Source organism: Opisthorchis viverrini (genome assembly GCF_000715545.1).
Source record: "Opisthorchis viverrini unplaced genomic scaffold opera_v5_56, whole genome shotgun sequence".
In the NCBI taxonomy this organism is placed as follows: Eukaryota; Metazoa; Platyhelminthes; class Trematoda; order Opisthorchiida; family Opisthorchiidae; genus Opisthorchis; species Opisthorchis viverrini.
In genome coordinates, this window is record NW_008751713.1 from 106,879 (window position 1) to 121,164 (window position 14,286).

At 40.6% G+C, this 14,286-nt stretch overlaps 1 protein-coding gene across 1 annotated transcript in view; it reads left to right on the forward strand.

The window, feature by feature from the left end:
• Positions 1 to 14,286, forward strand: part of T265_03785 (hypothetical protein) — a gene marked incomplete at both ends in the record, with an annotated part of 54,612 nt that overhangs the window by 21,467 nt on the left and 18,859 nt on the right. Inside the window, 2 exons of the mRNA XM_009168356.1 lie at positions 7,514 to 8,071; positions 11,326 to 11,505. Of these exons, the coding sequence (XP_009166620.1) occupies positions 7,514 to 8,071; positions 11,326 to 11,505 (738 nt within the window). The remainder of the gene's footprint in view (positions 1 to 7,513; positions 8,072 to 11,325; positions 11,506 to 14,286) is intronic.

The following is a 14,286-nucleotide window of genomic DNA, read 5'->3' on the forward strand; positions in this document are numbered from 1 at the left end:
GTGGCGGCCCAGTCCATCTTCTGAAGGCCTCTTCTGGCCGCATCCAGGGCCGCCTTCGCCCGGCCCCTCAGGAGAGTCTTCAGCGCTACCAACTTACCCCGGTCGGTTTCCAGCCCGGCAGCCTCCGCAACTTCCTCAAAATCATCCAGGAAGGTCCGAACATCCCCATCCTCAAAGCGTTGCAGCCATGGGATCTTCATCCTTATCCTGGTCACGGCACCAAATGAAAGGAAGAAGACCTTGGCTGCGGAGTTATTTATTCGGAGATGCCAACTGACCGATTACAGACCATTGAACAGGGAAGCAAAACTCTAATCTGCATCTTCGTTAGAGAAAACTGGACACCGATCTTCTCCCGAACGAGTCTTCTTGAACTTTCCTGGCGATTCATTGACTCCACTCATTCGTCGGTCAAATCAGAGCAAATGTTACGACGTGGCTCCACGAATTCCGCAACAGAGCTCCAATTTTCAATAGACGCAAGGCGAAATTCTACGAACAACACACTACTCGCGTGCCTCCCGATTAGTAGTATCACCGTTACACTGGTATTCAAAGTCTAAACCGTACCGCCCTGAGCGGCTAATCAGCTGTATGAGTAAATTGTGGTTTGCGCTGGATATGGCCTTTCTGGTCCTTCAGTCACCAAAGGCATATTACATGGTCAGATTTTGCCTGGATCTTCGAGCGATGTTTTATCAAATGGAATTTTCCTCGCTTTGTGAATTATTTATCCCCTGAACTGCGTGCAGTTTGTCTAAAGTGTTTAAAAATCGATGATATTGCTGCCTTCTACTAAAAACTGCAACCTTAATTCGTCCAAAACTGACATTGGCACGAAAATATCAGAAACTCCTGGTTTTAGCTCTACAGTCCTGCAGTCTATTCATGAGTGCATTTGTCCGTTTGAAATTTCTAGAAAACAAATTACTCAAGCAGTTGCATTCGGAATCCCTAGATTCTGTTGTTGACAAAGTTCTGTTCATCCTTTTTGATGACGCAAGCCGATAAATGTGGTCCAACTATGAGAAGGTTCAATTTAATTGTATCAGCCAGAACTAATTTGTGAGAAACTATAAGAGTTACGAACGTGGATTTAGCTGAGTTCATTCTCGGTGAGCTGATTACTTGATACCTCGGAAAAATTTTTCAGCAGACGTAAACCACACGGACAAGCGAAAATAAAATTAATACATCTCAAATCAGGAGAAAATACTGATTTGCAGGAGAATTCAAGCTCCAGTTGATGTCAATCAAAAGATGGCTTCAGATGCAACGAGAAATCCAGTTGTATTTGACTAAAAGCGCTGATTTCTTACATGTTCTGTTAGATTTCTAACTAGAAACTTTTTGACTTCATGTATAAGACTTTGGATTATTTAGCCATTTTCAAACAAAGCTAACGTTAGAAATATATGACGAATCATCGGCAATTTGACTGCTACCACCTCGTCGTTCATTTTAATCGAATGTAGATTTATAATTTTGGGATGATTCTGATAGAAAATTCACCTAAACTAATCTAAAGCAGCTAAATGCTTGGAAAAAAACAATGGACTCACAGGATTGGTGGCATGAAAACTGTAGCAGAGTCGACAAAGCAGTAATCTAATGGTAACTCCAAAACCGGGGATGAGTGAAGGTCATGGAGCTCCGATAATTTTGATCCGGGCATCTGCAAAGATTGAAGCCCATCTAAATACGTCCCCACTTTTTCCTCTGTACTATTTGAGATTGCACGAATCTCGGTCTTTCTCCATCAAGTACAGTGAAGATAAGCTAAGTTCGTTTGCAGTAAAATAACTGCACTTTGATCGGCCGAAGGGAATCTTAGGTAACGGAGGATTGATTTTTGGTTGTTGTTACTGACTAACGTCATATGGGCTGAGTCACACAGTTGAAAGAAGCAAATTCTACACAGATCTAAACTGACCATGTTATTACAAAAAATAATTTCCAAGAACTACCGGTAACAGGAGTTAGGATTCGAGAAAAAAGGGCAGTAAACTGGCTCTATCATGTGGTTTAAGGCCATAATCAAAGGATGAAGCCTCTGAGGGCGATACGACTTGGGCAACTTTCTGATTGCTTTTGAGCTCCGGGTAAACAAGTCACAGTGCCAGAACTTTTGATCGCAGCTCATCAGCCCGTGGATATATCCACCTGACTTTGACATAGATTTTTTAGTTCCCATATATATATATATATATATATATATAGCTTCTTGTTTATCCCGGTGCACCCACTAATAATGGGCATACCTGACAATGACCAAATCTCTGATAACAGGTAGCATTTTCTGTTAGGAAATATTTGCATTAAATAGGGGTAGATATTTCTCTACAAGAATAGCTCCCCGGTATACATTCAAAAGTTTACTGGACTTGGAAAGTGGGTTTGAAGCCATGCTTGCTAAAAGAGCAATGATTGTTTTTTAACGTGCTGGTCCGATGAGAGACGGAATCCTGCCATGGAGTGTTATTAGTTATTAGCGCGTAGGAGTCAAAAGTCATTTTTAAAACGCACCGTGATATTTGACGCTAACCTTAAAAATAACTAACTCAGAATTGCAGACACCACTCAGCAGAAAATGATCCAAACGAGTGCATTCCGGATACCGTTGTGCACAGAAAATATCGCACCCCCGGTACCGATTATTTTTGTCCGACATCTCAATAGCATACTTATGTTATCATTTTACTCACAGCTAGGCTAAAACTGTGGGACATGGTTTTAGCACACAGGAACATGACGCAACTGGGTTAATGCATAGGGGCAAAAGACGAAGAACTGCTCGGACTCTGCATTAATAAAACTTTATTGATATTCCATGTACATATATATATATATACTACACACAAAATACATCATTTTTATTTTTATTTTGTATGATGGATTTTGAATACTGATCAGGGCAGCATACTAAGTACAAACATGTTTAGCGGTTGGCTAGTACAGTTGGCTAGTTCAGTAAAATTTTAATCGTTACTGCTTGTGTCGTTGATTCAGTACGATTGCCTGTATATTTTATCTGCTACAAGTACTTCGGACGGAGAAACTTCGTGGAGCTTCCCATTCTGTGACATTGTGCTTTCTTTTATCATCAGTAAAGAAATATAAAGGACATTTTGTATCATAAAAGAATGCAAATCAAAGCCATCTGAATTTGGCCTATGTTGGCCATTTACGAACAGCTTTCGGAACGACTAAATTAAAATAAAACAGTTAACATTAGTTTGATGAGAATTTTAGTGCTATGCATTTTTGGAACTGTACTTTCCGGAGAACACATTGCTTAACCTAACCGTTCTGTTTTCAGGACGCTTATTCCAAACATAAAATTAGCAACTCAATCTTCGGAGGGTATTTATAGTTGGGACATTAACACTGGATATAGGCATTCCAGTATGTGTGACATGTGTATAGAGGAAAAATTCACTCGCAAAGACCTTTGACCACCTAAATTAAAGAAGGAACATTTGAGCAGTCGTCCGGAAAATTTGTCACGATCCATTCAAATGATTAATGGATATCTAGGACGCCCTATATCCAATCCACCCGTCGAAGCCTGCACGGGCAAAGCTTGTCGATCATAGTAAATAAACCGGACTTGAAAGTGGGTCTTACAGGCTCAGAGGCATTTCGCACTAAAAATCTTTAAATTAGGACCATCAATCTCTGGCTACACAAATGGTCGCATGCGCAGGACATTATATTTGAACAGGCTTCTTGCAAGCAACATGCGGACGTGAAGTACAACGGCATTATCGCATCTTATGCATGTAGCAGTCAGTTAAGCTAAGGTAGATGGATAGAAAATAAATTGCACTTGAAAAACCAGGTTGTATATAAGGAAAGTCCAATGAATTCCTACTGACTAGACAAGTTATGTCATTACCCCTCACTCTAATTATCAGCAACTTGTATTAGGCAACCCTTCCTTTTACTAAACTTCGAAGTTTTTTCTCAGATGAGTTTAAAACAGTTCGTCGCGCTAACAATGTGGAATATTTCAATACAGGATATGCTGCTTATGTTGGGATTTTCAAATACTGCTGCCTCTGAGCTTCCCCATATCTTCTGATCTAAGTACTTGCTATACCACTTTTATTCATTAGCCTATCTGGCGTTGGTACCTGAACTCAGTGGACTGTATGCATCAGTGTTTTACAGCCGAAGAAGCAAGACTGCAGCACCGTCCACCATGACAAAAACTATTAACCTATCTGACGTTGGTACCTGAGCTCAGTGGACTGTATGCATCAGTGCTTTACAGCCGAAGAAGCACGACTGCAGCACCGTCCACCATGACAAAAACTTAGTGATTTGGCCCCTGTTTAGTCAGTGGACAAAAACTGTGAGTCTGTTGATGCTTCAGTGACATCGCAAGGATTTCAGTAAAAAACTAGAATAGCTTTTGACAGGTTGCAAGCAAGGATATTCGCAAACTGATCGGTGATAATCTAGCGACCCAGTTCATTTAAGCATTGCACCTAAGTAAGTAAGAAAACTCAATCTTAACCACCACCGTTGTTGTATTACTTTAAGTACTACTTTCTAAAGCGAATTAGAGGTTGGTTCTTGTTCACCCGCCCACTGAAGTGAGCTCTTGGGACTCAATTCAGATCGTTCGAACTGTGTGGGGCCGCATTAACCATTGTTGTCTTGATGCTGGAGGATCACTTCAACGAGCTTGTGCAGCGTTAGCATGTTCAAAGGCGAAAACTCCAAACTGATAACGAAGTACGAGTTCGCTCCTAGCAACATGGCTTTCGCTTTTACGGACAATGACGAATCGAAAAGCAACTGGCTTAGAGACCACATCCAGTGAAACAAGCAAAAGAGAGAGCTGTGGTCATACTATTTTTTAGATGATCATTATTGCGGAAAACTCTTGACAGCTTTTTTTCAAGACTGGTTAATTCGCTTCCAATACCATTAGGTTAAAACCTTTTTAAGCTGGGTTGTTTGAAAATATTAGTTTGTAGGAGATTGACACAGCATTTGCTGTGGAGACGTTTGCAAAAGTGTGGAATTGCAGTTAGACTGAATACGTGATACTAGCAAACTTAGGCTGAATTTTCATTTTCCGTGTTTTCGTGATGGTTCTCAAGGTAATGGTACAAAATTTTCCTTACTCTGACATGCCAAAATCTCTATGAGGAGCGTCATGGTATATCTCAGTGTGTTACAAGAATAATATTGGAAGTTGTGTGACACAGGTCTAAAACTCGACCAAATGAATGTTATTTTCTAAAACCGGAGGTACAGAAACCATAACCTGTCTTGTATGTGTAATTAAGAAGCCCAAAACGCCGGTCCAAATCCCCCATAACTAGTAGTTATTTAGAGTGGTTACCTGTCACTCTAGCTTAATCTTAATAAGGGTCAAAGAATGTGAGTTCTCGAAGCACCTCACCGTAATTTCTCCTTTTGTTGAACTCCATCCACATTAGGGCAATCCAACGTTGTTCCCGAAAGCCTAGTCAGTGTTCATCGGTTTTAACTGTCATACTAAGGTTCTGAACCACATGCAACTGAATCAAAGCATCAGACTTTTGAGTTGCTCCTATGGGATTTTGATTAGCTTCTTCAACTAAAGCACTATATAAAAGTGTGACATTTGATAATCGTCAATGAATTTACCTTTCCAGCCCAGAGTTTCCAAAAATCAATGAGGAGATACTCACAGGGATGCACTTTTGTTCGTTTTAGAAGCTTGGTTACCGTTTGAAAATACTCCGATTTATTACTCCATGTTTAGACCGAGTGAATTTGTACCGCAAAGCTGCATCTGCCCACATACTAGGAGGCATTTCAGGTAAACGCAGATGAAACTCAGACTATAATGGGATTCGTGTAGTTTGCGCGGATGTATCAGTTTCACCAAAACAATGAAGCATTGATCCAGTAACAGGCTACTCACGCCTGGTCGGATAACAATATTCTCCATTAGCTAAGCTAACACTATGATAATCAAGATTTTATCCTCTTAGTCGATTTCATCGGCGTTAAAGCTCAAAAACGCTTGTTGAGCAACCTCTTTCTTCTCTGATTAATCAAACAACCAGAAATCCAGTCTACATAAGTTACTATCCCTATTTCGCAATCTTCGATCCTATACGAGTGAATAGAAAACAAGCAGAGAGGACAACGATAGTATACTTAAAAAATCTGCAAGGAGATAGTTAGTCACTGATAAAAACGCTTCGTGACGATAATTCTTTGATAGATCCTTGGAAGTAAATGTGAATTAAAGTACAGCAGCGCCATCGATGCCTGTATATATGCGTCCGTCATACAAGGGGACACAGTTAGGTGGTTGTTCAAGCACAGATTTACTAAGTGGTTCAGGATCATCGTTTGAGCTCCCGGTTTAGGCATAAATTCACAACCATTGAAAAACTGACCGTCTGGTTGTTCAAGCAGATTTACTAGAGTGGTTCAGATCATCGTTTGAGCTCCCGGTTTAGGCATAAATTCACAACCATTGAAAAACTGACCGTCTGATCAGGCTAATTCGATTTGTGGCAGTCAGTTAGCTTACTCCTGCTGGACTCTATCAGTTAAGTAACAGAACTGTTGTGTAAAGGAATATCTGAAAATAGTAGTCACTAAAAGACCCCAATTGAGACCTAAATAGCTCATTTTAAGCTCCTCTGGTAAATTCAACTCAGTGTCAGCGGACAGAAACAGTACACCTCAGCGTTCCAAGTGAGCCATATTAAACATGTGACGCAACTTCACCCACTGATTCATACCTGCTCTGGCCATCCCTTTGTGCCCTGACCTATGTGTCACTGGCTCGTTTTAACCCATGCGTACACATGGGGCTGATAACGAGATATCAGGTTTCTGCCATCTAGATATCTGTGACCCCTGCGTAAAGTGATTAAAAAGTACCTTGGGTTTAGCTCGCATATGTATTTAGTAATCTCACGTGTTGGAAAACTAGGACTAATAGAAACCTACATCAAATCTTCAATATCTAGGAGCTAGCATAAAAATCTGAAATCATCGGTTTGGAACAGTTTCTCCCCCATTTGGTTCTCCGGCTGTTTTTATGCAAAGCAGCTGTGATGGAAAATTCAAGTTGGTCTTTTAATGTGGTTTCACTACATAACACTGGATGTATAACAAATCGATTCAAGTCAATAAGAGGTCGATGCAACCGGATGTGAGTTTTCATTGAAAATATTCTACCCAAAATATGAAACGAAGGCGTTTACAAAACATGAAGTATCCGTCGACATGAGTCCAGGATGACAGTAGAGCTTCAAAGCCATCCAAAAACGTCGGTTTGTTACACAAAGTAACTCCTTCGCCACCACTCTAAAGGAAACATTTGACCAGAGCGCACTTGAGTCCTTTTTTGGGCCTTCATTACATTACAGCTCAAAGTTTTTTCAGCTCTGTTCGTAAAATGTTCAGTAATGGAATGTCCAGTCAGAATTTAGTGCCTATTCTTACCTAGGAGCAGTTATCTGAAGCCACATTTCATTCTCCTCTTCAGCCCATTTTTCAAACCCGATATTCACTTTTGACGCTCAATCAGGATCCAGCAGAACATCCAGTTATTTTCCTGGCCCACAACACTGTTTGCAAGTACAAGACTTCCGAGGCTCCAGCATGGTGAGCGAAGTGTGTGATCAACCCCAGCAGCCCTTACTTGAATACAGAATTCAACCAGCATTAATGGAGCATATCAACTATCCGGAATACTTATCTTCTGGTAGCAGTGCCGCCGCCGCGGCTGCAGCGGCTGCTGCAGCCGCAACGGCGTTCACCGCTGCAGTTCTGGCAACAGAGGACGTCTCTAATGCATGCCTACCTTATTATGAACATCCTCATCAAATAATCGATCATCAGAACGTCAACGGATCTGAATTATGTTCCACTGCGGAAACGTTAGTACCCATAACGGATGGGCAACCGATGAATAATTCCACGGACCCTATGATTGAAATTCGTCCAATCACTTCATTAGAGGATGCATCTGGACAACGAGACGCCAGCCCGTTCATACTGAGTTCTGCGTCACAATGCCTGATTTGTGGGGATCGAGCCACTGGTCAGTATGTTTTAGTCTCATTGTCTTTCGTTTACCACTACTTATCATTACCGGTTACCACAGACTTTTTAGGACAATATTTGTGCTCTTGTCCCTGGAGAACGTCATTTAACGAGGTTTAACTTTCCTAAATATCCCTTATCTGCACAGCTGTTCCGATAATGAAAAAACGTTGGGCCTAAAATACTGATATTACTGCATACTATTCAGTGTCAGTGCCCATACTGCGTTCTCGAGGTCGGAGAGTTTTCCATTTTATGAAAACTTCCACATGAATACCATATTCTACTGCAGTTATGTTGTAATCGATCTCATGCCCGCTATTCTTTGAACGTAGGACGTGAATTTTACCATAAATGTATTAACCCTCTTTCAAGGGAGAACCTGCCTCGACAGAGTCTCATTAAATCGCCATCTGAATTCTTTATGGAATAATGTGGCTGAAGTATTAACTGAACTGCTCCTGCAAACGCATTCAACATATTCAATACCTACAAGCATTCTCTTTTCTTACCTTCAGACCACTGCATTTTGAGCCTTCGTCTGAAGGTTTATTCCAAAATAAGATCTTAAACTTATTGTTTAAGATAGCTCACACAAGCTGAAGGAGGATAATATGCACCTTAGTTCTGAAAAGTAACCATCACCGATTTTTTCCGTCTTCAAATACCAAGATTCTCCGACGTATTGCCAACGCATAACCACTCTTTTTAACTTTTACTCTGGTCTATTTGCCCAATGAAAAGTACCGACATTAGGGCTGACAAGTTATCTTGGCTTTTGAAGTGGTTACCAATGAAAGTGCACAGGGGCAAGAGAAGTTACATAAGCAGTCAGAAAGCAAAGAAAGTGTCTCAAGAAGGGCAAAATCATGAGGAAATGTGTCCGACGACAAGGCAGTTTTACGAAAAACGTCGGAGGTTGTGTTCTTCTGGTCATGACCTAGAAAACTCTACTCACCCACCAGGTTCATTCACGACCAGTAAAGAGTTTGGCGCCCGTCTAAGGTGGCTTCACATATATGTACAAAGGCATGAGGCAAGTGAATACAGACACTGATTTTTGGTCATAATTATCTGGCTTATTGCTGCCTAAACAGTCCGCGGACATTTTAACAAGCCAAAATTCGTTATTGTTAGAATTAGATATTTCTGAGCCTTGAGAATTTCATCACTGGAAATGAATAAAATGGACAAGAACTTCGATCAAAAGCCGGTAACCTCGTTTTTTTAGAGCTGTCTGAAATAGTACAGATGGGAAAAGCGAAAGGTATTCTTTCGGACTAAGATGCACGTCAGTTTATACATCGTCGTCCAGAAGAGGCATTATTGCATACCAAATTGATTCCATTAATTCAGGAGTAGATACAAAAGCAAACAAACCAAACAAAACTATATTTCCGTAGTTGATGATGCTTTTGACCATTCTGAAAGATACTGCAGTTTTTTAGCTGAAGTGGAATTTGTCCAAAGCTTAGCCAAGCTTACAGAATGGAATCTCACCAACAATACACGGATCATCATTTGTGGATGTCTTTAAGTTCCGTTTCCGACAAATGGACGCGTTCTCCGGTCCCGCCTTTATTATATAATGGTATGACTTTCTCTGGTAGTTGATCAGATGCCCATTGATTTGTTCACCAAAATTGACAGGCTGGCAAGATTGCTACACTACTAGTATTTTGACCTATTATTTTCTTGTACGTTGCACGATATAGACTGCTCTTCATTGCGAATCCGCCTGATAATTTGTATGGTTAAATATTACACGCATCTTTTACAACTCTTTTTCCACTTAACAGCAGTCTTATCAGTAGACTGAAGTGAGCTTATGGGACGATTAGAAATGACGCTTATTGTACCGCGCTAGTTCTATTCGAGTAGAGGAAAGGTACATAAACAACAATGAAACATGCAGACTAAGTGCCAGCATTGTCCAGGCGAAAGTAAAAATTTCATCTGAAGATATCACGACCATTAACCATAGCTTTGAACCAGTATTTGTAATACACGTATTTCAATTATTTTGTTCAGCTGACTGCCTGTACTTCACACTTGGCACCAACCAGTGATTTATTTGGGGGGGGGGCGTCATGCAGCTCAAACACGCATCTTTCAGTTGTTAGAACAAATGACGACATAACTGCTAGGGGTCACTCTGAACTAATTTAACTTTCACGATGACTGCGAATGTGCTTAATGTAAGTCACAATAATGCCGTCAGAAATGCACAAGATAGGTTAAAATAACATTACTTCCACGAATTTGAGTAACCTCGAGTAAGGAGGTGATTGTGGGGAAAAAAGCTTTGCGTTTAATATCTGATTTAGTCAGATTTTCCGGATAAATGATTTCAATTCTGTGAAAACGAGATCAAAAGGCAAAGGTCACCGATTCGTCTGTTCAATCTCCGTGGACCATTCTAGCCTAATGGTGCATTTCTGAACGTTTGGAATGCTCGGACTGTTCAGTGGTTGGGTGCTGTTCCCCATCGCTTGGGGAGAGCAAAACAAGTGACCCATCGCTCAGAGTGTAGATTAATCTGCCTCGACGGGATTCGACCGTCGAATGTACCACCCTTGTTATATCAAATGGACAGTGAAACAGATGAGTCAGGTTTTGTCGTTTTGCGTTACAACTCCTTACAGTCTTTGAAAGACCTAGGTTTTCCCCATTCATATACATTTTGGGGCTTTTCTGCGTGAAATGTTGTCGAGCACATGGGAACATGCATCTTTGTAATTTTCTGTGCAAACGTCTCTGTTGTAGATTTATGAGTCGTAGTCCAGGATACGGCCTTCCTGGTTATGTGGTTTTCTGATCCATTGTCACAGTCCTGTATTTTTCGGCATCTCCTCATTACTCTACCTCATGGCGGATATGTTACTATATCAGTACACTGGTTTGTTATAAATGGTCGAAGGGCTTGATTTCCTAATCGATTTTATATCTTAGATGAGTGCAACGGTTTAGATCAGAGTTGGAATGATATGTATATCAGAATGAGTCACACTCTTCAGAATGAGCAATGACCATGCTGTTAAGCCAGGTTTTAGATAATTGTCGCTTGACACACTGCAAACAAACACTGCCGGCAACGTTGACGTGCTAGAATTTATGTTATCACAAACCGCCTTGTAACCTGAAGGGTACAACATTTGATACAACGCTGCTGATGAACTCGCCCTTCAAGTCTAGCTTTTGATCGAAACATCTGATTCTCAACATCTCCACTTTATTCCTATTATCACTCAGGTAAGCACTACGGGGCCTATTCCTGTGACGGTTGCAAAGGATTCTTTCGACGTTCGGTAAGGCGGAATCATTCGTACACGTGTCGCCACAAACGCGCCTGTGTGATAACCAAAGATAAACGCAATCAGTGCCGCTTTTGCAGATTGCGCAAATGTTTTCGTGTTGGGATGAAAAAAGCTGGTGAGTCCAGTTTTTCAGCCGCTAATGTTGGTCTGATCTCGTTAAGTATTCCGATGCATTGTCGATCTAAGGACACAGAAGTATTATCTGTTAGATACGTTCGACGGAGGGATGCAGACAGCTAGTATCACCGTCTGATGGAACACCTTTCCTGCTTTGAAGATTAGTCATAACAGCAGCTCACGTTAATGGACCGCCATTTCTAATCACTTTTTCGAGTGCTTTAAGGCTCAGATTAGTGACAATGTCTGATGATTGAACCAGTCTCATGTAAATTGCAGCCCACGACAAATAGTAGGCATGAGGAGTGTGATTCCTACTCAAATGTCTCTGCATAACTACGAAAAGCTATTACTGGCTCAGAAACTTAAAAGCCATGAGAATGTTTTACGTCTATCAACATGATTTTCAGGGGGTTTTGTGTAAATCTGATTCCAAACCTCCATCATAAGATGACACATCTTGTTACTGTGCTGTATAGAGCTTAAACTCTAGTCGTCGATAGGATTTCGGCGCTTGCAACCACTTTAATCACTTGTGGTTTACGATACTGCAAGCCTTCATCAAGCGTGGGCAGGTAACCGCCCTTGGGCCTGATAAATCATTTGAGTCCATGTGTGCTGATGAAGTGTTTTAACGCGGTTGGTTCGCACATCAGATGTTCAAAGTTTGAATACTGGCATGAACAAGGATGTGCACCACTGATGAAAGTGTATCTACTGCTTCGTTTTCTGAAGTAAAGTAACTGAGAAAAAGTTTCTAGCGCGCATGGATTAATAATAGCCAAAGCTTCTTTGAAAAGAAATTTTCAATCAGATATACCTCCAGACTTTGCGCGCCCCATGAGTATAGGTTCTTCGGAATTAATACTAGTGTAAGGAAGGAGGTCTTTGCTGCAGAGTCATTTGTTACAAAATGTCAGCTGAATAGTTACACACTATTGGACAGGGAAGCAAAACTCTCACATGCATCTTGTTTACAAAAACTGAATATCCACTCTCTTCTTGAGCGCGTCTTCCTGAAATTTTCTGGATATCCATTGACCTCAAATCCATTACTCAAATCCAAGCAAATGCTACAAGCGACTCCACAAATTCCGCAATAGATCTCCCTTTTTAAGAGACGCAAAGTGAATTTACAAGAAGAAAACATACCACTTGCATGCCCTTCCATCAGTAGTAGTTTCATCGTTACACGTGTAGCTGGTTTGTTAGTTCAAATAGTTCCACTAGATGTTACCACCTCGTGTAAACTCTATCCAAGATAAATCTGAGAAGCTGTATTCACGAAACGAGCCGCGTTCAGAACTTATTGAGATCAAGAAAAGCTCACTATAGAGTCCATTCAGAAGAGGTGATTTCTCAGCTTTTTTCAGAGGAACATTTGCCTAGTGAATTTATTATATACACCTCTGGCAGCATGTACTTTTAACATTTTCACCATTCAAAGTTCTATTGACAACAAAAGTTGGCGGTGAACTGCAAAGCTATCAACACTGAGAAAGGACTCTTACAGTTTAAAGTAAGGAAGAATCAGTGATAAAAATAACAGCACTAAGCATACGGCGAAGTAACTGTGAGGATCATCAAGGTGACTTGGAGTGCTATAATAAAAGAAGCTGACCGGTGAAAGATAAATGATTATCACTGTTCTCTGTATACGACGGCAAAGGTTTTTCTACAACTGGATGAATACAGATAGTATAGTAAGAAAGAACGTAGAATAATTTCGAGTTTAAAAAAGCCTGCGTCCTTGCGTTAAAAACCACAGACCAGTTTGTTCATACAGGTCCAACCAATAGTATAAAAAGAATTCTAAAACGACAATGCACAGAACCACAAAATAATCTAAACCAGGAGCTCATGGACCGAACAGACTTCTACACTGACTGATTAGAATGTGGTATCAAGTATTACAATGTACTGCAAACGGAAGGGATGGCCAAACAGGTATTGCAAAAGGTATCCCTGCCAAAGTATAAAATCCATTCAAATAAGTAGCGGAATAGAGGCCACTAAAAATCATATACTAGCAATCAGTCCATAAGTTAGCACAATGATGAACAGATCAATCAGAAGCTAGTGAACCATATTCTTGATTAGCCATTCAAGTCAGAACTTGATATGGCGTCGGCGAAACAATGTATAGGACGAGAGACGGAAATTCACCCACTCAAAAATTCATGGACTGTGTTTCTTTGGAACCCTCAAAAACCAGTCACCAGATCGACGAACAGTTCAACTGCTATCAAAATTATCCACAGTTTATGATGATGAAGAATGCTGAGAAATCGAGCTTGTAACAAAAGTAGCTTATTTTCACATGGGAACAAACGGAGCCCGAAAAGCTTAAACAGTATGCCTTACGACGATAGTTGGTATATTATAAAACCTTGTAAAGACACCAGTTGATAGTATTAAATGCTAACTGCTAACTGCATTTTGACGGTGCGGTTAATTTATTGGTCAACAACACGGACGGTAGCACAAAAATATTGAGGCTGGCGGTAAACAAAAGTAAATCTGAGATTCATTGTCTGATTTAGTCAGTTATTGACGAACTGGAGACTATTAACGCGGTGTTCAACCTAATACTCATAACAAGACAGTCCCCAACGAATAAAATGAGCTAGCAAGGCAAATCATTGATTAGGAATCATTATCTATAAGCCATCGATTATGATCTGCTGCTACGTTCGAAGGCACAATATGTCCTCCCTGGATTTTGTGGACCAAGTCCTTGGATCTTCGGATCTTGATTTCAAGATAATGCATGCAGATG